This window comes from Akanthomyces muscarius, chromosome 5, assembly GCF_028009165.1.
Source record: "Akanthomyces muscarius strain Ve6 chromosome 5, whole genome shotgun sequence".
NCBI classification, from domain to species: Eukaryota; Fungi; Ascomycota; class Sordariomycetes; order Hypocreales; family Cordycipitaceae; genus Akanthomyces; species Akanthomyces muscarius.
In genome coordinates, this window is record NC_079245.1 from 2,177,351 (window position 1) to 2,202,426 (window position 25,076).

Below are 25,076 nucleotides of genomic sequence, written 5' to 3' on the forward strand. Positions count from 1 at the left end.
TTGACTGGGTGCTATCGAGCTTGTTGATGCGGCACCAGCGATGAAGGTCGCGAGTCAGCCGAGAAGGACGAAGCGACGCGCTCGATTGCAGCTCATGAAGAGGCTAGGTGGAGGACGAGGCAGGTTCTCGCTGTCGCTTGGACAGTTTGTTGACGCTTGGCTCGTGGCGCGCTGTCAAGTGGCGAACGGGAGCGAGGCTGAGGAAAGCGATGAGCTGCCGCAGAAGAGCACAGTCGATCCCGTCGCAGGTGCTCCGCGTTTGATGGTGATGAGCAATGGGTTGTGTTGGCGTTTGGCCGCCGTGTGGGTTGTAGATGGGAATTTTCGAAGCTCTGGGACCTCCAAAGGTTTCTTAGGCTGGCCTGCGTGGTTTGGCTGGCTGGAGCTCTACCATTTTTCCTGACCAGGGGGCGGCACAAGCGCTAAGCCTGATTGGTGGCTTCGCGGTACGTACGACACAGGCTCGTTTGCAGCAGGTTCCTCCAGTGAGCCTGTGGATTCAAATCTATAGAAAAATCATGATACAATCGCGAGGAAGCATTACATGGGATTGGTAATTTCGTCATATTTTTTCCTGTGTTTACGGTGTGAGACGCGCAACCGCTGCATTACACCATACTACACATACATTTTCAACCTGATCATGACCTCATACTGTGTGCCATGTAAACAGCTCCACAGAGCAACATGGCGTTTCAATGGTCAATTCGAAAAAGTGCCAAATACCGCGATATAGTCCTAGTGTAGAGATTTACTGCTTCTTGGCTTCGCGTTCGGCCTTGCGCAGAGCACGCTTGCGAATATCCACATGCATGCCCTTGTTAATGGAGATGGTCAGAGGGCTGTTGACGCCGGGAATGTTCTCAATGAACCACAGCATGAAAGCGTGGCTCCACCAGGGCGTATATGTGCTTGGCGCAGTCTGGTAGCCACCAGTGCCAACCTTGCCGAGGGCAGCCTTGACAAAGGAGCGCGCGTTGGGGACGAGCAGGCTGGCGCGGCGAATCTTGCTCATGGCCGTGGTGACGAGGTGGCTCAGGATAAGCTGGACATCGACATTGTCGTCGGCAAGCTCAGAAGACAGGGCATTGCTCCACTGCTGGAGGAAAGCCTTGCTGCCAGAGTAAGTGGCCAGGTACGGCGTGGGAGTCCAGCCGCCAAAGGAGCCCATGGTCAGGATGAGACCACGCTTGCGCTGCTTCAGGATCGGCGCGATGACCTGGGTTACCTTGAGCGTACCCAGGCAGTTGATGGTGATGATGTTCTGCAGCTCTTCGCGGGGGGTCTCGAGGAAGGACACGGGGATGCTGTGGCTCTGGCCGACGTTGTTGATGAGGATGCCGACGTCGAGGCCCTTGACAAGCGCAGCGAGGCGGTCGTAGTCAGAGTCCTTGTCCTCGGAAAAGTCCATGGAGAAGGTCTTGACCTGGGGCGCCTTGGCGGCGAACTTGGCCTGGATTTCGCTGGCGAGGGCATCGAGCTTCGACTGGGTTCGGGACACGAGGACGAGGTTGAAGCCCTTGGCAGCGAGCTGAGCGGCAAACTCCTTGCCGAGACCGTCGGAGGCGCCGGTGACAACGGCCCAGGTGCCGGGCTTGCCATACTTGCGAAGCTGTCAATTGCAGGTCAGTATCGTCGTTGGGCTTGGGGGAGGGGGCTGCGGGTGAGGCGCGCGACATACGTTGGTGCCAGGCAGGATAAAGGAGCCGAGGACGAGGCGCAGGTAGCTAAACAGCTTGGAGGCGACAAAGAGACCGCCGACGGTGGCCAGGAGCACCAGGCCGCAGTGCGGCATAGCAGGCAAGCTGCCGAGATGTTGGTTGATCTTGTCCATGGCGGCGCGCAGAATACTCAATTGTGCAGCACACGATGTTGTTGAGAGCTATGTTGGGGCGGGCATTGAGAGGAAAAAAGGGTTCAGTCCAAAGGGCAGACAGATAGCGCCGGCGACGCTAATAATAAGGTGCATTAGGTGGGCTGCAAGCCGTCAGTCCACTGTAACGGCAGCCGTGGCCCGCGGCTCTGGGCTGGATCTACTGACGGATAGTGGCAGTTGCCCCTGGCCAGCCACGATTCACATGCTTATCATGACTGCACCCATTCTTGAAGCATATGCAGCTAATTGTGCCATTACCATTTCTCGGATCTCATTGCGATGTTGTGTTTTGCATCTGATTCAAGTCATATAAAGCTCAATGGCTATCCTTGGCAGAAACGCATGCAAATTGGGATTTTGTCTTATGAATAACGGCAAGGTTCGCTCAAGTATAAATCAACGAATGTCGTGGCTGTATATTTCAAATATAATCCAAGTCTACTGTACTATGGCTATCGCAGAAGGCTATAGCGCACTACCCAGAACTCGCTCCAAACTTGGGATGGGATTCGCCCGAGTTGGGCAACTCCGGCTTCCTGGCTCCGCATCAGTGGCGTCGCCAACTTCGACCATCGGTAGATGATAATCGCAAACCCGCAGAATTTGTTCAAAGAAACGGGATTTCTTATGTTTGGAAAACTAATTTTCGATCTAACAAGAGCCGTTCTTCGCGCCAAGTAAGCTACACCCGACCCCGAGTCCGACCCCGAGCCGGCCCCACCCAGGCGGTCGCATCTCCAGGGTCTACATGTCAAGCAATCGCGATATATATAAGTCGCCGTATATGTCCAAACTATTTTTTCCCAAAAGTCATTGCCATTCGTTTTTCAATCTCCAATTCTAAATTTGTTCACATTCATTCATTTGTCATCATCCGCAAGCAGAACATCCGACGACGGCATGGATTCACAGGACCAGCTCCGCGCCATGGTAGAGCAGAACCCAGGCATGTTGCGTATCGTCGACTTTGACAACTTTCTCTCAGCTCCCAAGCTTGATGCTCAGGCGCAGTCTGCCTTGCTACGCCCCAATGAGAAGCTCAGTGCTGCTCTCCAGCGGTCGGCCGCCGAAGGCCTCCCGCCCATCAGCGTGGTGCCTCTAGCCGGCCAGTACCTGTCCATCCTGACCCGCGTCATGGGGGCCAAGAATGTGCTCGAGGTTGGCACTCTTGGTGGCTATTCCTCCATTTGCTTTGCGCAGGCGGGCGCCAAGGTCACCAGCATCGAGATTGACGCCAAACACCGCGACGTGGCTCTGCAAAACGTCAAAGGTCTCGACGTCGAGGTCATCCTCGGCTCGTCGACGGACATTCTACCGAAACTAGTGGACGAGGGCCGCAAATTTGATATTGTATTTGTCGACGCTGATATGATTGGTATGGGAGAGCAGTTTGACTGGGCTGTCAAGCTCACCCGCCCTAACGGATGCATCTTTTTGGACGACGTGGTTGCCTCCATGTTCAAGGACGGTCAGGTTGGCAAGGATGGTGAAGAAAATATTCTGACAAAAATCGGCAAAGACGAAAGAGTGCAGGCCACGCTTGTGCCTATTGTCACTTGCCATGCAATGATGCCGACTCCAATTTTCAATGGCTTTATTTTCGGTACTGTTAAGTCTGAAGGCGGCGCGTGAAGAACAAGAAACATGTATCATAGTATCCGCGTAATAGGATTTGCCGCTTCTTGCATTTCGCAATTGAACGTCCCAACTCATCTGCATTTTTTATTAATAGTATTTACACATTCCGATTGTGGCTTTGGAGCAACTTAAATGCTCGCCTCGTGTCAGACTCGCAAGGCATTTGGCAAGGCTTCCCTCCCGCAGCTCAGCCGCACGTCCAAGCCAATCAAGCCTCGCCAGGCAAGATGGAAATATGCGAACCATCTACCCCGCGCTACATTTGCAAGGCGACAAAACATCCATCATCAAATCTTCTGCCTAGCTGAGCCAGGACAACAATGCATCGTAGGTAAAGAAATACAGCATCTCTCCGGGCACGGGTTGTGGACGCTGCCAGACATATAAGCCAGCTTGATTATGTGCCTCACGCCCCGATTTAAGTCGACTCTCTATTCATTTGTACTGAAGAAGAGCGCAAGAGGACCTTTTTTTTTTTTTAGTTCACCTGAGAGCATCTGGCATGCTTTTTAATGATGGCTGAGCTTACACTGGCTATCTTCGGCCTAGCAATTCCTATAGCACAGGGCCTATTCAAGCTCCACGGCAAGCTTGACGAAATAGCCAGTGCGCCCAACGATATTAAGCTTTTCAAGAACGAGACGTATATTCTTGGGACCTCAGTCAACACCTTCCAGATGCAATGCCCAGTCTCACTGGGGAAATTGACAGAGTCTAAGAAGCAAAAAGCGCTGATGCACGCTCAAGCAATCGTCGATCACTTCGACAGCATGATGAAATCGACCGAAGCAGCCACCAAAGTGATTCTGAGCACATTCGATGGTAAACAGAGTACTGTTGGCCAGCTCCTGGCTCGAATCAGATGGGTACTCAACAAATCTTCTATTGCCGCGGCTCGCAGCTCGATGATCCTTTTTTACGCCATGATCAATATGTTTGTCAACTCAGTTATCGTGGAAGCGCTGCTACACGAAAACAACGTTCTCAGAGAGAGAGGAGGTGTGTCTTCGAAAGAGATAATAGAGAAGTTGTACGTTCCAAGATTCGCACGCTAGAATAGAGCGCCATCTGCCAAACTCCCGCTAATTTGACAGGGACTTTTTTGGAAAGTTACTGAGAGGAGATCGTGTTCGTGTCTGGGGGGCACTACAGCAGTGCCAGGATCTTACGGTCAACAGAGCCGAGCTACAGAGTATCGAACGAACGGCGAAATACATAGATAGAAAGGCCAAACTGGTCATCGGCGACCTTCCCTCACGGTCAACAAAGAAGACGAGAAGCGCTCACGCTGATAAAAAGCCAAAAATCGGTAACCGGCCAAGCCGCGCTGTGTCCTCAGCAGCGGAGGGTCTGGCACAGCCCAGCGAGTCTACCCGCAAACCAGAAGCTAAACCCGGGTACCTGGCTCTGGACCCTTCTTGCTCTGATCTCTATCTGCCGGCGGGTGGCAGCCAGGCACGCGGGAGCAAGCAGAGGCCAGCGGCCGAAGTACCGGCAAAAACAAGCCCATCCACAGCTGCATCGCAGCTCAAAAATCGCCCCGCCGGAGCGGAAAGCGGCCGCAGCTTCAGGGAAAGAGAAGCGGTCAATCTCCTCCCAAGCGGGAGAAAAGTGATCCCAGATGTATCTCGAAGTAAGGGTGAGCAAGTGTCATCCTCCAAGTCTACGAATGTCGTTGAACATGTGGCCACGATGGACCGTGCGAGACTGAGCCCTCAGGATACTTCCACAACAAAGAGGCGCAAGTCTGGGGGAGCAGCTCGCATTCCCGAGGATACACAGTCACTCGAGAAGAGATATGTTGCCTTTCTTGGCGCTGGCGACTCTGAGAGGTTGGCCCGCCGCCAGGAGCGACCTTTACAAGCGAGGGTGTCATCAGTCGGCGATGATGATGATGATGAGGAGGAGGAGGAGGAGGAGCAGAACAACAGCGAGCGATAAACATGGGTATTAATGTATTAAAATGTCATAATCAATACTTGCCAAATTTTTGACAAAAGACAAAGCGAATGCAACGGCAGCATCGCATGCGACAGCTGGACTTACACAGTTCAGCTGAACCTCGCAGGCCCCACAACCACGACCCCTAAGAAGCTGGCGGCAAAAAGCCATCTCATGAACCTTCAAGATCCTAATTGGAAAAGGTCTGACGCGCCATCCACCATCGAACTTGCGAGTCAGCACACCATATTAACAAGATGGATTTTATCAAGTCGATACTGCCGCCCGGGAAGGGTATCCTGCCCTATTACATGCTAATTGTGAGTTCTTGCAACCAAAGCTCCTCCTCCTGACTTTCGCCTCGCCCTATCCGCATCCATCGCTAATCACCGCCGCCCTCCCTCGTCCACAGCTCTCCGTCGTGTCGATCGGCAACTCGCTGCAGGCGTACCTGACGCTGCACTTTTCGCGGCGCGTCTACAACGGCCGCTTCGTGCCCAACCCGGCGCTCAGCAAGACCTCGACAGACGGCCGCGACCCCGAGGACCGAACCGACAAGCTCGTGCCCGCGCGCAACCCGCAGGACCCCAAGGCGGCCGACCAGCTGACGCCGCTCGCCGGCCGGCTCTTTGGCACCTGGACGCTCATCACCTGCATCGTCCGCTGCTACGCCGCGTACCACCTGCACATCGGCCCCGTCTACAACATTGCCATCTGGACGTACGTCGTCGCGCTGGGGCACTTTGCCAGCGAGCTGTTTATCTTCAAGAGCATGTCGTTTGGCGTGCCGCAGCTTTTCCCCTTTTGCTTGGCGACCGCGGCGCTTATCTGGATGCCCACGGTCCGCGAATACTATGTAGAGTTTAACTAGAAACGCCGATCTGGCTCCCGAACCGGTAACGAAAGACGCGCTACAACGTTGTGGAATTATAGTGGTAATTCACTTATGTACTGTGTGACTATCCCCGCCGAATACACCAAAAAACCTTCATCCTTTTACTTGAAATGGCAATCATTTGTTTCGACTTCTGTAGATTTCGCCGCCGCAGTCGCGCAGTCGAGCAGCAGCCTGCTCTGGCGTAATGTCGCGCTGAGGCTCAGCCATGAGCTCAAAGCCGACAAGAAACTTGCGCACCGTTGCGGATCGCAGCAGCGGCGGGTAAAAGTGCATGTGCAGGTATGAGTCTTCAATCTCTTCCTCTGTGCCTCGCAAGGGCGCCTGGTGGATACCGGAGCTGTACGGGAAGCTGCACTCAAACAGGTTGTCGTAGCGGCGTGTGACCTCCTGGATCGTCTCAGCAAACTGAAGGCGTTCCTCGTCCGTAAAGTCGACCAGGGCACGGACATGGCGTTTGGGAAGCACCAGGACCTCAAATGGCCAAATAGCCCACCAGGGACAGACGACAAGGAAGCCATCATTTTGCCACACAATGCGCTCCTGCTTCTCGAGCTCCAGCTTCGTGTAGTCGGCAAGGAGATGGCGACCATGCTGCTTCCTGTACTTGATCATCTGAGCAATCTCCTTTGCGGGCTCTTCGGGCATGGTGGATGTGGTCCAGATTTGACAGTGCGGGTGGGGATTGGAGCAGCCCATGGCGGCACCCTTGTTCTCAAATATCTGCATATAGCGGTACTCGTCCCTCGGGATCGGGGCCTGTTCGCGGGATACAGAGAGCTGGAGTTTGCTGGCGACGTCGGTGAGCGGGTTCGATGCGGACAGGTGGTTAGCGTAGATGCGTGTCCAGTGGTCGATGCAGGGCAGGATGTCGGAGGCGGGCATGTCGGCCAGGGTGAGATGATGCTTGGGCGAGAAGGTCATGACGTAGCAGACGCCCTTGACACTCCTGGCCTGCAAAAGCAGGGAGCTGAGGTCTGGGATTGGTTAGCTTTGAGGATGGTGCGTATCTTAAAGGCGAGTGTGGTACCAGATGACGACGGCTCGGGTTCATAGTCGGGCTGCTGCTCTTTGACCGCGCTGTAGTCGTTGACAAAAGCAAATGTCTTTTCGTAGTCGGGATTGTGGTCGCCAGAAGCGCGCGTGTTGCGAGGGCAGAGATAGCACTTTGGTGAGGGTCAATTGAGAACTTTGCGCTGCTGCCTTCGGTAATCTTACCTTTGGGTCGTATTCAGGAAGTTTAGCCTCAACGGCGGCTTCCTGCTGGCCTCTGCATTATCCTATTAGCGCCTGGCCAAAATTGCAGCGAAATTCGAGCTCACTGCCATGGTCGCTTTGTTCGGTGAGGGGACACCAACAACCAGCTATCAGTCAGCGGGTTGTAGCGACGATGCGAAATGTCGTCAAGAATCTTGTCAGGCATGGTTGGAGGGGGCGGGGCAGCTCAGTGACAGCGTGAGGGGACCTGATAGTGTCAAATTATGCGTCGCTTGAAGCTGATGTCGAGTCTCCTGATGATGAAGGACGAAAGCAAACTGTGAGCTCGAAATGCGCGCAAGCTTTTACAAGTCAGATTGTATGATCAATGTGGCATTCCTTGGAAGGCCTTCAGGCCGAAAGCTGTCAAGCAGCAGTAAGCGCTCCAATGATATCATAGTAAAGCGGCAGGAGCTCGGTGCTACCCCACGCAACCCCAATTTACGGCGAATTTCTCGGGAAAAAAAGTATCTACAGTTGGGTAGTGCCTGCGAGGCTCTAGGTGAATTCTGGTAAGGGTATTTTGACATATTTTGAGCTTCCATTTAGAGGGTCACGTTTTTACATTCAAATTGCAATCAAATACACATTATGGAAATAGCCGCCGGCAGAGGGAGCCAAGACGGGAAGCATTTGCGCATCAACGCTAAATCATTAGGTTGTGTCGCAGCGGTATCACAAGAGGCCGAAATTCGATGTGCAATGGTTCCAATTATTAATTGAATCTCACAAATACAGGAATTGGTATTTCTGCAATGCAAAGGCAGCAACGCTGGACAGGTGCAACCTCCAAAGTTGTTTGCAGCTTCCCCGGATATCGTCACATGACCTTGCACGTGCCAGCCCAGTCGACCCCCTGTCCGTTGGCGCGCGCGCTCAGAGTGCAGTCGCATGGATCGCGAAGACGCCTTGCTCCAGCCTTGCGCTGACACTTACGACAGGCGAGCATCGCCATCAACCAAAGCTATAAACCAGCCATTTTCATCAAAATTACAATCAAATCTTCAAACTCGATATCGAAGCATGCCTTTACCCCCATAGAATCTCTACATCGTCTCCTGGTTCTTGCCACAGCGCACCCTTGAATCGGCGCAGGTGGCGTCATAACCAGCTGCCAGTGGAGCTGGTTCCGGGCAAGTCGCGCATCAACACACCAACCATCAGCCCAACATGGGTGTTATTCGCAAAAAGACGGTGAACAGGGGTGGTGAAGGCGGCGTCAAGTATGTCTGCGATGCTTGCTCCGTCGATATCACGTCAACGGTAAGTGCTGTCGCATACTGCCTGACAAGGCAATAGCCGGCACCAGCTCCCTTTGCATCGCCAACCGCTAATATCGGCCGCGTCTTCAGGTTCGCATTCGATGTGCAGATTCGGCATGCACGGATTTCGATCTTTGCGTCTCTTGCTTTGCCAAGGGCGAATCGCGCAACGCGCACGACCCCGCTACACACGCTTTCCGCGTCATTGAACAGAACTCGTTTCCAATTTTCGACGAGGAATGGGGCGCAGATGAAGAATTACTTTTAATCGAAGGTGCCGAAATATACGGACTCGGATCTTGGGCAGACATCTCCGATCACATTGGCGGCTTCCGCAAAAAGGACGAAGTTCGCGACCACTATCTCCAGACATACGTCGAATCTACGCGCTTTCCACTCCCGGAGCGTTGCAGCCCACACGACAACGATCTGGCCAAGGAAATCCCTCGAGAAGAATTCCAGTCGCGCAAGAAGCGCAGGATTGAAGAGCGCCGTGACGCTGCCAAGAATGCGCCCGCCTTACAACCCAAGACCAAACCGACGGCCTCTGTGCCCAGTTGTCACGAAATTCAAGGATACATGCCTGGTCGTCTAGAATTCGAAACGGAACACGCCAACGATGCCGAAGAGGCGGTTCAGCTTATGCAGTTTGACCCTGGCGATGGTCTCAATCCCAAGACGGGAGAATTGGAGCCGGAAATGGAGCTCAAATTAACGGTCATGGAGGTATACAATTGCCGACTTACACAACGAGTGGATCGCAAAAAAGTCATCTTTGAACACAATCTGCTCGATTACAGAGAAAATACAAAACTGGACAAGAAGAGGACCAAGGAGGAGAAAGATTTGATTCAAAAAGCCAAGCCTTTTGCGCGTATGATGAACCGCAAAGATTTCGACGATCTTTGCCAAGGACTAGTCGACGAGCAAAATCTCAGGCAGGCCATTACGCAGCTGCAGGAATGGCGCAGTCTCAAAATCGGTGATCTGCGCAGTGGCGAGAAGTATGAGGCGGAAAAGGCCTCGAGGATACAAAAGTCCATTCCCATGGGTTCAATGGACAGGGAACGTCTTGCCTCTACACAGCGCGGCAAGCAAACTGCGCCGCCTGAGCCTGCTAGCGGCGCTGCTCTGCTTGTTGCGCCTGAACTGCCCAGCCACATCAACCAGAGCACTGCTGACGGCGATAGCAAGGCGCTCGTTAATGGACAAACCAATGGTGTTGCTACCAATGGCCACGCTGCACCGCCTCGGCCAAAATATAACCCTCAGCCGATCTCTGGTGTCCAGTCGCTGCATCTCACCCAAGACAATGCGCCGGATCTGCATCTGCTCACGCCGGACGAGGCCAAACTCTGCGAGGTCATCCGCCTGCAGCCCAAGCCATACCTCATGATTAAAGAACAAATTCTGAAAGAGGCTCTCAAGACGAACGGGTCGCTGAAAAAGAAACAGGCCAAGGATATTTGCCGGCTGGACTCGCAAAAGGGAGCCAGAATATTTGACTTTTTCGTCAACGCGGGTTGGGTTGGAAAGGCTTAAAGCATATAGGGCAAAGGCTTGGGAGGTTACAGTGTTCAATTTGGGCTTGGCATAGCCCCGGAGTAATGGTGGTTGGTGGGATGTGTTTTTCTTCCCTACTTTCCAGCTGTATTCAGTTACAAGTACAAGGCGTACGGCTCAATGCTGTGTTGTTTAAAGAGCAGGCATCTTTTATAGCGAGAATGATATCCTCTTGATTTGCAACTGACCATGAAGCCTGTGCCTTGGTGATGATGTATTGCATAGACAATGTGGCAAGATGGCCATTCTGCTGCCTACATAGGGCTGCTGCCTATTCGTCTTCAGATTAAAAAATTCAAGAAACAAACTATGCCACTTGAATTGACTTTTGTGGCGTGTCCTGTATCAAAGCCAACACCACGAGTATCGATCAATGTCGAGGCAGCCCCACACCCCGTTACTCGCATGCAGGCACACCTTGTGAAGCGTGTGAAATAGAGTCTCCTTCTGACACCCTGACACAGCGCCGCTGCATTTCTATATGCTTCGCGGTTTCAGCACTGCAATCCCATCTGCTCGTCTCAAAATGGCCAGCATTGCATCTCTCAAGCGCATCTCCGCCAAGGACCTCTCTGAGAGGATTCTCGCCGAGCGAGATGCTGCGGAGCCGACCTATGCCATTGTGGATGTGCGCGATGACGGTAAGAAAACAGAAGATTTTGTGGCGTTTCACATTCTAAGCATACTCAATAACATTGACTGACTTTTCTTTTTAAAGATTACATTGGCGGTCACATCAGGGGAGGCATCCACGCTGCCAGCGCGCAGCTCGACGTCATGATGCCCACGCTGCTGCGCCGTCTGCAGGACAAGAAGACGGTAGTCTTTCACTGCGCCCTGAGCCAGCAGAGAGGACCGAGTGCTGCGCTGCGCTACCTGCGGGAGCGTGTAGCGGCGGCAGACAGCGAGACGCCGGGCGAGACCGATCAAGAGGTGCTGGTGCTGGATAGAGGCTTTGAGGGATGGCAGCAAGAGTATGGGACGGACGAGAGACTTACCGAGGGCTACCGCAAGGAGCTTTGGGAGAATTACTAGAATTCCAATGACAAGTTTGGTATTTTCTTTCTTGGAAGTCAAATTTGAGTGTGGCTTGCGGGAAACGACGCTGTGGCTTGGATTCTCAGGCACCTTATTGAAATAAGGTGAGAGGGCTGCAACGCCATCACAATTACTTTTGAGGTAGGAAAACTATGTTCTGCTGCTGCATTTGGGATTTCTCGCCTCGCAGTTGTGAGGTTATATAAACCCGATGCAGTCCTGACCATGGCGAGTCTTTTCTTCCCATCCTTCAATCACATCTTGACTTCATATCAACTTGACTTCCCTTTCTTTGTACTTCAAACTACTATCCAACCTCTTACTCCTACCTTCTCATAGGATCAATATCCTATAGCCGCTCTCACAATCTTCTATACAGAGCACCTCACACTCTGTATACCCTCGACTCACAAACCGCAGTCCAGCTTTACAACAAGTAAAGCCGACTTCAACCCTCGCACATACGCAGGCTTTTACAGCATCCACACAATCTTCACCATGGCTACGACTGTTACTTCTGCTGCTACTGCTGCTGCTACCACGACTAGTCAGCGTAGCACTTTTCGCCGCCTCGGCGATCGAATCATCCGCATCGTGAACCCCAGCGTCGAGGAGCCCCTCGAACGCCGCGAGTACACCCGCGCCGAGATCCGCACCTTCCAGGCCCAGCTCGCCGCGACGGGCGTGGACCTTGGCAGCGGCCGCTACCCCAGCCCTCGCAGCGTCGCCTTTCGCGGCCCCGAGGACTTCATCGCGGACCGCCCCTGGCGCAACGGCATGTTCCTTGACCTCCCACGCACCCCAATCGCCTGGGAGGAGAGGGCTCAGCACCAGCACCAGCAGTACCAGCGCCAGCAGCGCCAGCACGCCGCCGCCGCCGCCGCCGCCGCCGCCGCCAACCAGTCCGCCTACGAGCGCCGCCAGCACGCCTACGAGCGCCGCCTCCGGCTCCCCCCCGTGCGCCACGCCACGCCTCCCCAGCCCCTCTCGCAGCTGCAGAGGCTGCAGCAGCTGCAGCGACAGAGGCAGCAGCAGGCCCAGCAGCAGCAGAGGCAGCGGCTGATGGTGCAGCAGGAGTGGGAGGACGACCACGAGGCCCGCGCGATGGCCATGGTCATTGCCAACGTCAACTGGGACGACGATCGCCTCTTTGAGCGAGCCCTCTCCGTGACCACCACCAACTCGGACGCCGGGTGCGCGATCCGCATCGGCCCGGCCCCCGGCACCGCGGACTGGGACAACGACACCAGCTATCAGCGGGCCCGCCGCACGACTTCCATCGCCGAGTCCGAGCAGCAGCAGCAGCAGCAGCCCGGTCGAGGGCCTGCCACCCCCGCCACGCCGCCCAACCTCTGCTACCTCTCGACGCCCGCCTCCGAGTCCGACTCGGACGACTCGGACACCGAGTACGTCAACTCGGAGGGCATGCCGTTCCCCAAGATGGACAAGGAAGGGCTCTCGGCGGAGGACGCCGAGTACGCCAGCTCGGCGTCCAGACCCTTCCCCAAGGTCCCCATGGGCGAGCTCTCAAATCAGAGGGAGCATCTGGTACGAATGCAGCAGCGCAAAAGAATCGTCGTCACCAACCCAGACCCAATTCATTGAACAGAGAATGAAAAAGAATTGGGAAAAAAGAAGAAAAAAGACACTTAGGCTTTCGAGCTTCATGTGCTTACACGTATATCAATGTGCGACTATTAGTGTCCTAGGATGGGTCCTTTCTTAAGGAGTTGTAGGGCAGAGTCTGTACAATTAGGTGAAAACGGGCCAACAATACGGAATGGCTTTGATGATGGGAGGATTATGACTAAACTTGGACAAGCTTGGATGATTTTTGGCAATGGTGGAATTATTGAATGACGGCGTTTTCTATTGTGGTGGGAATTATTTGGATATGCATTGGCATTGTTGTGTAATGGCAGCTTGTCGGGTAGAGCTTGGAAGTTGCACTCAGACTGGATATCGCAGCACGACCAAAAAAAAAAAAAAAAAAAAAAAGAGTTTGATACAATCACTTCGAAATGTTTTAGGTTATTGTTTGCTTCATTCCCTAACGTCCTTTGTCAATTTCTGCACAATACAAAAAAAAACTTTCAGAAAAAAACAATCGCGCATCATAATCAGCTTTTCCTGCTGCATCTGAGACATGCGTGCCGTCTGCGAGTGCTTCCAACGAATGTAGCCTGTGGAGTCGGCAGTGCGACAGAATGTCGTCGGTCATCTGGGCGGCATCGTCAACACGACTGGCATGCGGAGAATCCAAGACATTTCTTCGCCTCTGCGCATTTAAGAAAACCAGAGCACCGACAGTGCGGTTGAGTTTTCCCTCTTTTCTCTTCACAAGCCACAGGTTTTTTCAAGTTCTCCATACTCCTTCTTGTCACCATTTGCTGCACAGCTAAAAAGAAGAAAACACATCTGCCAAAATGAAGTTCATCATTGCCCTCTTTGCCAGCTTGGCCCTCGCCGCCCCCGCCCCCGCTCCGGATGGTTATGAGGTTGTCGTTGTGCCTCACGGCAACCCCGTCGAAATTGACCTTCCTGGCTACATCATTGATGTCAATAAATGAATAATGTGAGAGTGATGGTAAGAGTCATGCTCTCTCACGCGAGATCCTGATGCTGATGGATTGACTAGTAAGAGGTCGCGCGGGAGCAGAAATGCATATTGAGCATGATCATCAAAGTAAATACGCTCCGGAAGAGACAATGGGCTGTCGCGTGGAGTTGAATGGCTTGGGCATACGGGGGTGATATTTTACTTGTTTGTTTTAATACGTGTATCAATACGAGTCTCGTACAAATAAATTTGCTTGCTCTTGTATCACAGTGGTGTCTACTTCCACGGCTTCTCTGTCCGCTACGGCATCGTCGATGCACCAGAGTTGCGCCAACCAGGAATTTGTCGTCTTGATATGTCATGCCCTTCTCTCGGAAAGCACATTACACTGATCCATAACCTTTGCTCTTTGCGTTTACTTTATTCTGCTTCCCCAACGGAGCCAGCACTGTTCTGCCGCCCAAGCTCTAGCCTACCCTATATTACCGGATCGGGCTGGTGGGGGCTGATGGTCCGCTGACAGTTGAGGCCGGCTGCATTGGTCCAGTCAGTCCAGTAAATGGTCCAGTCAACAACCTAGTAATAAATGGTCCAGTCAGCCCAGTAAATGGTCCAATCAACCCAACGACTGCTCCAATCAGGGCCAATCAGGGCCAATCAGGACCGGTCAAGGTCCAATCAGTGAAGCGGCCCAGGCACGGCTGATCTCGGCGCTCGCTCGCTATTCTTTGTTGTTTTTCCTGAACTGCATTCAACCTGCTTCACAGTAACTCTCGAACAACTTTTGCTTGAATTCACTGCACTTCATCTTCGTTCCAAGTTGCTGTTACTGGATCATTTTATTTCTGTCTTTAATACTCTGCATTTTCCACATTGGCAAACACTGAGACGGTCCCAACTTTCTCCCTCTTTTCCTAACCAAAACACTTGCCGGTACCTGACGACCCCTCCCCCACCATCGCTCGGTCGCAAACAACTTTACTCCAACAAAACGCTTTCCCGCCGCTCGGCACACATAGACAAGATGGGTTCGCACCCGGCACAATCAGAAAACGCAAAGGATGGCATCGCCGGTAAGAAGCACAACACAGAAGCAGGCCATAGGAGCTGGCGCGGCGGCTAATCGATGCAGACCTTGGCTTCACCCCCATGATCAAGGTTGACGAGCCGTGGACGGTTGACAAGGTAGTCAAGGAGATGCCCGGTGATGCGCCTGTCGAGGGTTCAAGCTCGCCGCTCGCCTTCTTCCACATCCTCGAGCGCCTCAAGACGACGAAGCGCGAGGGCTGGAGACGCTTCGGAATCGAACGGTACGAACAACCCAAGCCTCTTCCCGCAGCCGCCCTGCGGACACCTCAAACACACCGCTGACGTTCCTCTCTAGGGGCGAATCCATTGCCGACCACATGTACCGCATGTCCCTCATCTCCATGTTTGCGCCGCCGTCCCTCGCTCCGAAGCTCGACCTGCCCAAGTGCATGAAGATGTGCCTGATCCACGACATGGCCGAGCTGCTCGTCGGCGACATCACCCCCGTCGACGGCGTGCCCAAGCCCGAGAAGAACCGCCGCGAGGCCTCCACCATGGACTACCTGACGGCGAACCTGCTGCGCGGCGTCGCCGGCGGCGTCACCGGCGCCGAGGTGCGCGCCATCTGGCAGGAGTATGAGGACTCGCAGACGCTCGACAGCCACTTTGTCCACGATGTCGACAAGATGGAGCTGCTGCTACAGATGATGGAGTACGAGCGCCGCGGCCAGGGCCACGTCGACCTCGGCGAGTTTGCCTACGTCGCCGGCAAGATGACGCTGCCCGAGACGCGCGCCTGGGCTGACGAGCTCATTGCCGAGCGCGAGGCGTTTTGGGGCGCCAGGAAGCACGTCCACGGCGACAAGGGCGCCGAGGGCGGCGTCACCGAGGCGCACATCAAGCAGCAGGAGGACTACTATCAGCGCGACTAAAGCGGTGTGCCCCGGCTTGTGCGGAGGACGGGAACGGGTGTTCACTGAACGGTTGTTTGGCAATAATGGCGGTTTATATCCTGGGGCTGCATATATGATGGGACAAAGACACGCGTGATGATGGGCGAATTGGAGATGATTTTAGATGGGTCTGCCTGCCGAGGCTTTAGAGGAAGCACCTTTGATAGACTGTTATAGCATGCACTTACGAATGATTCTGCTTGGACCCGCATCCTACTTTGCTCAACTGGTTAATTAAGCTAAACGGTAGGTTTGGTGGACAATGCTGTTGCGCTCTTGCTCGCGTACCTTGGCGCCTCACGGAGACTGTGTTCGACATAGCCTTGCCCATGAATTCCAACACGCAGAGCTTCCGAGCGACCTCGCTGACTTGGCAAAAAAAAAAATTGCAATAATCAGGCATTGTGACTTCTGAAGTATTTATGCCCCTTTTGAGTGTCTTTGCAAATGCAAGCTACATACGTGATGGTGGCATTGGGCAGATTATTGAGGGCCCAGCGTCGAGTGCCTTTTCGCTCGTCTCAAGCTAGGTTGGCAAAAAAGAAACATAATGAGGTTGGTTGGGCACGGCGTAGTTGCAATACACAAGGGCAGAATAAAGTCACGCCGATGCCGGGGTCGGATCCATTGCTGCACATACCACTTCATTATTCTGTCTGCGAATGTCTCATGAGGGATGTCTGGATCTGATGCAGCTTTTTTATTTGCCGGACAGACATGGCTAGCTGGTACTATTTATGATCTCTGCACAGTAGCTCAATAACCAGGTAGCCCCATGCACGGGTCACACCTCGAAGATGCTGGTAGTAACCAAGACTGCTCCCTTCTTTGCCAGTCTCAAGAGGTAAATCTGCGTTCCGAAACTAGCTGAGAGGAGGTAGACCTTGGCAGTCGGCAAGCTAGTTCGCGGGCTAATTCTAGCTCGGGCGATAGCCGAAGCGTTGATGTCATCGGCGAGCAAGAGGTCGGCTTTCGTCCTCGCCGTTCTCAAAGAGGCATTCCGCCCGAGAGTATTTGTGCGTTTCGCTGGGCCAGCTGCGGAAGCGCTATCATAAAACAACGGTGACTAGACTAGGCACGAGTCCACCAGATACGAGCTGGCCGTCCGCAATCAATGCCAAGTACGAGTAGTTCCTGTTGAAAGAAAAGCAGCAGCATAGGCAGTGGAGCTCATAGTCAAAGGGTCCCTCAGAGTGAAAAATTGAACACCAATGACATGGTTACGCTAATGTGGTTCATCTCCTTACTACATCTTGAGATTATGAGACTTTTCTCACAATTCTAATAATGTTAAAGACCTAATTAGATTTTTTTTATACTTTAACAAGCTATTCACGTCATAAGCCTTGTGTCATAACGTTAATCGGGTTATAGGTGCTGCGCCTAGCGGGCCTGGCTTAGCCCCGAGTTCTGTGCGTTCGTATTGTCATGTACGGGTGTCCCATTTTTTGAAGTATTAAATCTCAACACTTCTTAAAACTTTTCTCTATTGCTGTTCTGTGAGGTTTTCCATCTTTGAATTCACTCAACTTCACGAATCGCCTCGAAACTTGGACCACTATGCTCCCCTTCCTGTTCATCGGGGCTCTGGCTTCCCAGGCGGTTGCAACTCCGGTCCCATGTAACGCCACTGTCGATAACTGGCTCTACACCGGCCAAATCGACGACAAGACTCTCGCTCTGCTGGATCGGTCCGATATTGCAGGCGTCCAAGCGCTCTACAATTGGAAGTCTCTTGAGCCTCGAAAGGACGAGTATGACTTTTCCCGCATCACCGACGACCTCAGACTCGTGCAAGCCAAGGGCAAGCAGCTCTGGGTCCAGCTGCAGGACCGCACCTTTTCCATCGAGTACAACCCGGTTCCGAGATATCTGCATGCGCCCATCTATACCAACGGCAGCGTTTCGGTGTGCGATGGTGAAGACTGCGAAAACAACTTTCAGGCTGGCGGATGGCTCACCGTGCACTGGAACGAGCACGTGCGCGCGCGGTTCCAAGCCTTGCTAAAGGCAATGGCAAGCGAGCTCGACGGCCGCATCTACGGCATGAACCTGGCGGAAACGTCAGTGGAGCCCGAGGGCAACAAGAACAACTTTACCTGCCAGGGCTACTTTGATGGCGAGTTGGAAAATGCCGGATACGCGGCCAGTGTCTTTCGCAAGTCGTACGTGGTGCAGTACGTCAACTTCTGGCCCTGCGGATGGGCCAACGCCAACAACTACCTCTCCACCTCGTTTGACTTTTACGCCGAGCACGGCGTCGGTGTTGGCGGACCGGATCTCATCCCGTACCGAAAGGGCCAGGAGGACAACTCGTACCCGTTTCTGTCCAAGTATCGCAGCAAGGTTCCCATCAGCGTCGTTGCTGTGCAGGAGCCGGACCTGGCAGCAATCAACCCTAATACTTCCAAGCCTTTCACGAAACAGGAGTTTACGAATTTCGCGGTCAACAATCTCGGCTCGCAAATCATATTCTGGGCGGAGAGCTCGCCTTGGCTTAGCTCACCATAGGTGCACGTCTCAGCTGGATCTCGGATATGGGCACCGTTGGCCACTGAGGACCTGTTATTGTAGGTAGAAAAGACATCGGCTCATAGATGGGCCACAACGAAAGCATTTTCAATCAAGGCTTTTTTGAATTAAAGAGAATTTGCAACTATAAGATAGCTATGCCACCATCTCCTTATTTTTCGTCTTGCTAAGCAATAGTGACAGAGGTGAGACATGGCCAGGTGGCAGGCCAGTTTATGTGCTAATTATAGCTCGGGCGATACCCGTAGCGTAGATTACAGCGCCGTCCGTCTCCATTGTTTGCACTGTCACTCAGTAAGGTCACTCATCTCCCTACATGCATGCACACGCAACCAGCCGGTCTGTGTTCAATCTTCAACTCTTCAACCCACTTCCCTCAGCACTTGGTATCTTTGTCTAGATGGCACTGTTTCCGCTACAGGTCGATGAGCCCGCGAGGCGACCGCGCCCGGCTGCGCAAAAGGCCCTTGTTCTCGGCGCCGGTCTGGCCATGTCGATTGTCTACTTCTGGGGCCCGTTTGCCATCTTGGCCGCCGCCAACGACACGCCTCCACCGCGCGACCTCCTCGGCCTTGCCACGGTTGTGCTCATTCTAGTCTTCTTCCTGCAGACCTTTCTCCTGTATCGACTGCTCTCCCAGACGCGGGTGTGCCCCGCGCTGACCGACCCTGCGGATGCCTTCTTCTACGAGAGCCGCGCAGGCAGCGCCGTGCTTCTGTTCCTCTGCGTCCCCTGGTTTGTCCTGGGGGCCTACGGGCTCTTTATTTCTTTGTTTCCCGCTGCGGAGACGGTTGCTCGCTTTTTCGATTCCAAGAGCCATAGTGACTCAACGGGTTCTCTGAGTCCTGTCTCTGCCTTGATCATGGTGACGACGCCGATGGCGCTGTTGACGGGGATTTGGTGGGTGTCTGGGACGGCGCTGAGAGCGCTGTACCGAGTCCTCAGGACGAACACCGGTCGGGGCCAGTACGAGGGCGTGCCGCTCGGGCTAGACGAGCCGCGGCCAGACGAGCAGCGGTTTCGACAAAGCATGCACACAGGCATGCGCTTGGGAGGTAGGACGACTGCCATTCTTGATTTCGTACCAACTCCTTCATGGCTGCGACGCTGGTAGTCGGTCCTGACGCCAAGCGACCGACCACCAGGGTTGGCTAGCTAGCGCGCGACCGTAACCTCCACAGTAATACAATGTTCAGCCGGTACACTTTTCCGCTCACAATCACACGCGCCATCTACGGTCCGCATCTATTCACCACGCAATTTACACTGCAAACCCGCCTCGGTCCATCGGAGTCATTACGAATGCCGCCGCCACGGGCAAGGCAGCCCGTCGTCGCCGGCCGTCCGAGGTCGGTGACGAGAATGTGTCTCTTCGCCGCCGCGCTGGCGTGCTCCACCGCTTACTACTGGATGCCCATGAAGCTGGCGTGCAGGCAAAAGCACGACCCCCTCGTCCTCACCATGCAGCTTCTGGTAGTCATGCTCGAGGCCTGCCTCTGCTACTGCCTCGTGTCCGCCTCGAGGGCGTACTCGGACATCACCGACCTAATCGACGACGCCTTCCTGAACACGACCCCGGGCCATGTGTTTCTCGGCCTGCTGGCGCTGTGCGCCTGGACGCTCGGCGCCAGCTCCGTCTCCCTCATGGTCCTCTTTGTCACCGGCAAGACGCGCGGCACGCGGCACGATCCGCCGCCGCCGGAGGTGTCCGGGATGGGGCGCGCGGAGCGCATGGTTCGCATTGCCGCGCCCTTTGCGCTCGTCTATGCCGCTTGCTGGCTCTTCTGCCTCGCGTCCGTCGGCCTGCTGGAGATTGCGCCGCCGCGCAGGAGGCCCAATGGGGACTTGACGTGGGGTGATTTACTTCGCAGGCCGGCAGTGGCCGGCGCCGTCTTGTTTATTGTCATGGCATCCCGCTTGGGTGGTCGGGTGGTCGGGGATATACCCAGCTGATTGAGGTTTATGTGCAATGGAATGAATAAAATGATGGCTCGCTCTCGGAAAGTTACAAGTGGTGGCAACAACAGGTGCCGCTCAAACAGAAGTAGTGATTTACTAACTCTACCTAAGTAACTATTTAGTGAGTAGAAGTCCTTATCTTATTTCATTTCTTCTACATTTATATTCTCTGAAACAGCCAATGACGTGTCTTTTCTCCTACCACGGCGATGTCTTGCCCGCTGTGGCCGCGCCGCCATCTTCCCCCAGTTGTTCAACGAGCCTGATGTGCTTGACCAGCTCGCCAAGTTGCAGGGGACCTGCAAGCCTGCATTGCAGAAGCAAGGACAGTCTTTTCCACCCATGTACCGTAAAGGGACAAATTATACTCTTTACTCCAGAATTTCTCGATGCGTTATTATCATTAGGGGAAAAGCAATACTTTTGTGATGTGCTGGCGAGCCACTGGGCCGCCATTTGCACTGATGAGGTAGGTTTGTCGCACCCACGCCCGTACCTTGCAAGCTCCCTCACGGCGACTCACTGACGCCTATTAAAGCAGTAATTTTTGCAGCCGCGCTCCAAATGATCGTTGCTGTAGAACCACGCCGCCTCTCTCAGGTCGCCTGGCGGAAGAGTGTGTGCCTGAGAAAGGTCAGCCAAATTCAGTCTTCCCGCGTCGGTTTTCTCCTGCCAAGAGAACACTTACCTCGTCTGGTGAGAGGCCGACGGTGCTGCGACCATCCGTGACTTCAATGTGCCCGGGGTATCCGTCGCCCGGGTACAGACACAGGCCAAAGTGCTTGTGCGCCTGGTGCTCGATCAGCAGCGCCAGGAACTCCTTGACAAAGACCTGGAGGCGCAGGTCACGCCAGTCCACCTCGCCGGCCTCGAGGGCGAACTCGACGGGAATCACCCGGCCGTCGGCCATGTTGACCCTCCAGACGGCCGGCTCGCCGAGCTGGCTCGGCGCCGGGCTCTTGGCGCCGCGCATCGCCGTCATCCGCTCGCCGGTGCTGAGGAGGCAGTGTCTGTGCAGCAGCACCAGGCCAAATGTGCCCTGCACGTTGTGCGTTCGGAACAGGTCCCTCATGAGGTGCTTGGCGAGCGCGTCGCCGCTGCACTTGTCATATGCGGCAAAGGCGCTGGACACGTCTGGCAGGGTATTATACGCCATGGTGGAATACTCCACCGTTCGAACAGGCCGAAGCTGGGTTTGCATTCCAGATGGAGGAAACAATCTAAAGAAGTTTAGTTGGGATCAGGGGTGCAGATTGAAAATGGAAAAAACGACCAGCTTTGGGGAAAAGTTCACAATGTCTCGAGAGGGGGGTTCTGCAATCCCTGTCAATACTGGGAAAATGGGGAGAGCCAAAGCACGCTTTATATGAGGGCATATGCCAATCCTGTGTGCAACAGAACCCCCCCATGGGTCTTCTCTCCGGTTTCTGAGGTTACTCAAGTCGTAGCTGCAGCAGGCAGTCGGGTGGAAGGGCTGGCTTTGCGCCACGAGCTGCTAGAACCAGAAGGTAGCGTTGGCTACTTGTCTCGTCACATTAATAACGGCAAGCTTGCCCAAGATGGCTCTGCCTGACGGGCTGGAAGAAAAATTTGTATGCCATACCTTTACCTCATGAGCGCGGTTTGGCCAAAATAAAGACGCGATGAAGTACAATGTTGAATCTGGAGCGCACGAGTACTCTTGGGGCCAGACCGAGATTTGCTAACTGGGGTACTCATGGGGTGTTCCAACGCTCGGATATGCGCTGCGAAAAGCAAATAGCACGTTTACGGCAGGGGTCCCTACACCAACGGTGCGCGCCCTGATTGGAGGGGCTATAAAGATAAAGCTCGTCGGGATGCGGATAGTCAGGGTAGACTGGCACGGGGTCTACGAGGCAGAGCAGTACATGAGCAGCTCAGTAAGTGGCAAGTGTGGGATCCTGGGCTGGCAGATGCTATTACCAAATCATTCATTTACACCGTTCTCCTTAATCACCTTGGTTTTTCTATTCAATCCCTCCATGGACTCTTCTTTTCTTTTCTACAGATACAGAAGGCAGCCAGCCTTCTTTGTTCTCACCCCGCTGCCTGCCGTGCCTCGTCAGACAAGGGGCGCCATGGAGAAACAAGCATAAAGCACAGCGCAGAGCGCAGAGGCTAGGATTTTCAACGAATAAATACGTCCCTAAAAGTCCAAGGCAAGACAAGGTGGCGTGCGGAGGTGGCCGGTGCCGGAACGACAAAGTCCTAGCGTGGACATGATGGCGACACGATGCTGAAATGCAACTTGCTGCAAGGAAAGCAAAAGACCAGACATGCATATCGGGCTGCATCATACAACTCCATTCACGCGCATTTTACGAGCGACATGTGACTAACAATCTACGAGGGGGACGATGCAGGCAGATGTTTGGCTGCAGGGCCATGCACGTCGCCATTCACGCGCCCCGACAAGCCCAATGGTAAAGCAACCGAGCCGCGCAGAGTGAAGCGACACGGAGCGTGGTTCGCGGTGGTTCGCAAAAAGAATAAGGCTCGCTTTAAAGCGGCCTATTTCTCAGTAAGGATACGAAGGGCGGGTAAGAAAAAGTAATCAATCCATCCACGTTTTCTTTCATGACGCCAACAAAGTCCAAGCGGCAGCCGTCTTCGTGTAACAGGGCTGGGGACATCGCTCACACCAACCTGGCAAAAAGAAAGGCTTTTTCCGCTTCTCTCTTCCTTCTCCACACCGGTCTGTCGCAGAGCTGGCGTGATTTTTCGAGGGTTTGTGTTATGTCGAGAAGAACAGTTTCCCGGCCGGCAGGCAAGATGAATGCCAGAAAAGGCCAACCACCAGCTCCTGCGCGCGGCCTGTTTCCACGTTCCGTGACACCCGAGAACCGTGTCGGCAAAATAATACCATCTCCAAGAACTGCGGCGTTGTTTAGTTTTCATGGCAAATTGAACCAGGAGGCGCAGGGGTTAGGCTTTACCCGGGGATCCAATCCAGTCAGGGGTCGCGTTTCTATCAGCACAGGCGCTCTTTTTCCTTGCTGGCAGCGTTTCGGACGGGATTGCTGTCCGGAATCACGGCTGCACGTTCCGTTGGAGATACGGAGTAGATACGCCGCTTCGTACGCCCTCTTGTTGCCGTCGATGCATGTCGAATAAATAGGGACCGGATCCGAGTTCCGGAAGTCGCGCAGCTCGGCCACCCTCCGAGAAGAGATGTGCAAGTGCAACAAGTACCGCGGCTAGTGGAAGCGGGCTGCACCGTTCCCTTAGAAATGTATGTAAGTTTTGTGTCCATAGCAGCGGCTAGTTAATAGTTTCTGAGTGTGCGCACTTTGCATATCCCTATGCAACACCATCACAGAAACCGGGTTTTCCATTCGAGCATCTTGCACAGAACATGCCTACCAATTTTTGCCAACTTCCAACTATCACCATCAACACATTTGAGAATGCCAAGATTTCGATCTTGCAAATAAAAAACTCGTATCAATGCAGTATCGGAGTGCTGGCTGCATTGAAAGGTAGTGAGCTCGCGGCCGCCAGATATTGCCAGCAATGGGTTTTGACATGCAATGGATCAACTGATAGATGCTGTTTTATTTATTCTTCCTTGAAAATGGCCTTCACTTTTGTTGTCAATGTGCGTTTCAGCCCAGGGCAGGTGGAAAGCCGGGCGCAAACATGTCCGCGATAGCTACCCTGAAGCTGTGACTAGCAACTAGTTTTCATGTCGCAGCCGCCCTCAGCCAGTCCACCCTAGTAGAAAGTGGTTGCTGCACAGAAAATGGTGTGGCGTTATCGTGTAGAATTTCGCACATGCCAAGCTGCTGGCCAAACCGCTTCCAATTGACGGCTTGCGAAACTGGTCGGTTTTGTAGAATTCCGCCAACAATCAGGACTTACGTGACTTCCTGTTTGGAGCGATTCCACTTTGTAGGAATGGACTCCAGTGATGCATTTGAAGCAGGTGCGTCTTCTTTCTAGAGTACATCTTGCCAGTACAAACCTCGCTCTAACTCCTATCAGGCTGATATTCTACAAAGGTCCCTACAGTAATCTGGCGAATACTTGAGCCCTCGGCGCTGGGTCGGCGTGAGCATCTTTAATTTTAGCCACTATTTGAATCGTAAAAATTCGTTTCATCAGTCGGCTTTCAACCACTGATGGTCACATTTCACAGCCCCGGGAATGTCACGTAAGTGAGGGTCCCCTGAGTTTCGGCAGCCACGATGTATCAGGATACACCTCGGAGTTTGATTGGCCGACGATGATGGCCTTCATTACGCCGACGAAGAGGCCATCACCAAAGGTGGGCAAGGAATCTTCCAACTGTCGGCTGGAGAACACCTCCCACGCACTATACGGAGCCTTGATTTCGGCCGGGTATTTGACTGCATACTTATGAGTGCAGCAACGATGGACCATCAATTGACTCCTTGGCTACTGGCTTACATCGCTCTCGTATGCCTGTTGACCATGCGAGGTTTTGGAGTGAGGCCGGCGCTGGTGGCTGTATTAGCTGGTAACAAATTACAGAGAAGGCTATAAGTAATCATTCTTCAAATTGCTGAAAAAGAAATACTATGACAAACAA

General features: G+C 53.7%; 14 protein-coding genes across 14 annotated transcripts; 10 read left to right on the top strand and 4 right to left on the bottom strand.

Moving 5' to 3' along the window:
- Nucleotides 1-751: 751 nt before the first annotated feature.
- On the bottom strand, nucleotides 752-1,834 carry LMH87_010009 (uncharacterized protein; the record flags this gene model as incomplete). The annotated part of the gene is made up of 2 exons (XM_056197100.1): nucleotides 752-1,612; nucleotides 1,682-1,834. The coding sequence occupies 2 exons, from the start codon at nucleotides 1,832-1,834 to the stop codon at nucleotides 752-754; spliced, it is 1,014 nt and encodes a 337-aa protein (XP_056054183.1).
- Nucleotides 1,835-2,776: 942 nt separating this feature from the next.
- LMH87_010010 (uncharacterized protein) lies at nucleotides 2,777-3,508 on the top strand (the record flags this gene model as incomplete). Its single annotated transcript, XM_056197101.1, has 1 exon — nucleotides 2,777-3,508. One exon carries the CDS (start codon nucleotides 2,777-2,779, stop codon nucleotides 3,506-3,508), a length of 732 nt encoding a protein of 243 aa, XP_056054184.1.
- A 776-nt stretch (nucleotides 3,509-4,284) lies between these two features.
- LMH87_010011 (uncharacterized protein) lies at nucleotides 4,285-5,455 on the top strand (the record flags this gene model as incomplete). The annotated part of the gene is made up of 2 exons (XM_056197102.1): nucleotides 4,285-4,544; nucleotides 4,609-5,455. 2 exons carry the CDS (start codon nucleotides 4,285-4,287, stop codon nucleotides 5,453-5,455), a joined length of 1,107 nt encoding a protein of 368 aa, XP_056054185.1.
- A 257-nt stretch (nucleotides 5,456-5,712) lies between these two features.
- On the top strand, nucleotides 5,713-6,326 carry LMH87_010012 (uncharacterized protein; the record flags this gene model as incomplete). Its single annotated transcript, XM_056197103.1, has 2 exons — nucleotides 5,713-5,775; nucleotides 5,868-6,326. The coding sequence occupies 2 exons, from the start codon at nucleotides 5,713-5,715 to the stop codon at nucleotides 6,324-6,326; spliced, it is 522 nt and encodes a 173-aa protein (XP_056054186.1).
- A 141-nt stretch (nucleotides 6,327-6,467) lies between these two features.
- LMH87_010013 (uncharacterized protein) lies at nucleotides 6,468-7,773 on the bottom strand (the record flags this gene model as incomplete). The annotated part of the gene is made up of 4 exons (XM_056197105.1): nucleotides 6,468-7,327; nucleotides 7,381-7,516; nucleotides 7,569-7,620; nucleotides 7,673-7,773. The coding sequence occupies 4 exons, from the start codon at nucleotides 7,771-7,773 to the stop codon at nucleotides 6,468-6,470; spliced, it is 1,149 nt and encodes a 382-aa protein (XP_056054187.1).
- Nucleotides 7,774-8,777: 1,004 nt separating this feature from the next.
- On the top strand, nucleotides 8,778-10,411 carry LMH87_010014 (uncharacterized protein; the record flags this gene model as incomplete). Its single annotated transcript, XM_056197106.1, has 2 exons — nucleotides 8,778-8,870; nucleotides 8,960-10,411. 2 exons carry the CDS (start codon nucleotides 8,778-8,780, stop codon nucleotides 10,409-10,411), a joined length of 1,545 nt encoding a protein of 514 aa, XP_056054188.1.
- A 547-nt stretch (nucleotides 10,412-10,958) lies between these two features.
- On the top strand, nucleotides 10,959-11,467 carry LMH87_010015 (uncharacterized protein; the record flags this gene model as incomplete). Its single annotated transcript, XM_056197107.1, has 2 exons — nucleotides 10,959-11,073; nucleotides 11,151-11,467. 2 exons carry the CDS (start codon nucleotides 10,959-10,961, stop codon nucleotides 11,465-11,467), a joined length of 432 nt encoding a protein of 143 aa, XP_056054189.1.
- A 501-nt stretch (nucleotides 11,468-11,968) lies between these two features.
- On the top strand, nucleotides 11,969-13,075 carry LMH87_010016 (uncharacterized protein; the record flags this gene model as incomplete). Its single annotated transcript, XM_056197108.1, has 1 exon — nucleotides 11,969-13,075. One exon carries the CDS (start codon nucleotides 11,969-11,971, stop codon nucleotides 13,073-13,075), a length of 1,107 nt encoding a protein of 368 aa, XP_056054190.1.
- A 1,979-nt stretch (nucleotides 13,076-15,054) lies between these two features.
- LMH87_010017 (uncharacterized protein) lies at nucleotides 15,055-15,991 on the top strand (the record flags this gene model as incomplete). The annotated part of the gene is made up of 3 exons (XM_056197109.1): nucleotides 15,055-15,103; nucleotides 15,163-15,340; nucleotides 15,415-15,991. The coding sequence occupies 3 exons, from the start codon at nucleotides 15,055-15,057 to the stop codon at nucleotides 15,989-15,991; spliced, it is 804 nt and encodes a 267-aa protein (XP_056054191.1).
- Nucleotides 15,992-17,572: 1,581 nt separating this feature from the next.
- LMH87_010018 (uncharacterized protein) lies at nucleotides 17,573-18,523 on the top strand (the record flags this gene model as incomplete). Its single annotated transcript, XM_056197110.1, has 1 exon — nucleotides 17,573-18,523. The coding sequence occupies one exon, from the start codon at nucleotides 17,573-17,575 to the stop codon at nucleotides 18,521-18,523; it is 951 nt and encodes a 316-aa protein (XP_056054192.1).
- Nucleotides 18,524-18,944: 421 nt separating this feature from the next.
- Nucleotides 18,945-19,658, top strand: LMH87_010019 (uncharacterized protein; the record flags this gene model as incomplete). The annotated part of the gene is made up of 1 exon (XM_056197111.1): nucleotides 18,945-19,658. The coding sequence occupies one exon, from the start codon at nucleotides 18,945-18,947 to the stop codon at nucleotides 19,656-19,658; it is 714 nt and encodes a 237-aa protein (XP_056054193.1).
- Nucleotides 19,659-19,732: 74 nt separating this feature from the next.
- LMH87_010020 (uncharacterized protein) lies at nucleotides 19,733-20,497 on the top strand (the record flags this gene model as incomplete). The annotated part of the gene is made up of 1 exon (XM_056197112.1): nucleotides 19,733-20,497. One exon carries the CDS (start codon nucleotides 19,733-19,735, stop codon nucleotides 20,495-20,497), a length of 765 nt encoding a protein of 254 aa, XP_056054194.1.
- A 525-nt stretch (nucleotides 20,498-21,022) lies between these two features.
- LMH87_010021 (uncharacterized protein) lies at nucleotides 21,023-21,704 on the bottom strand (the record flags this gene model as incomplete). The annotated part of the gene is made up of 2 exons (XM_056197113.1): nucleotides 21,023-21,127; nucleotides 21,192-21,704. 2 exons carry the CDS (start codon nucleotides 21,702-21,704, stop codon nucleotides 21,023-21,025), a joined length of 618 nt encoding a protein of 205 aa, XP_056054195.1.
- A 1,554-nt stretch (nucleotides 21,705-23,258) lies between these two features.
- Nucleotides 23,259-23,777, bottom strand: LMH87_010022 (uncharacterized protein; the record flags this gene model as incomplete). The annotated part of the gene is made up of 3 exons (XM_056197114.1): nucleotides 23,259-23,399; nucleotides 23,461-23,492; nucleotides 23,717-23,777. 3 exons carry the CDS (start codon nucleotides 23,775-23,777, stop codon nucleotides 23,259-23,261), a joined length of 234 nt encoding a protein of 77 aa, XP_056054196.1.
- Between the last annotated feature and the right edge of the window lie 1,299 nt (nucleotides 23,778-25,076).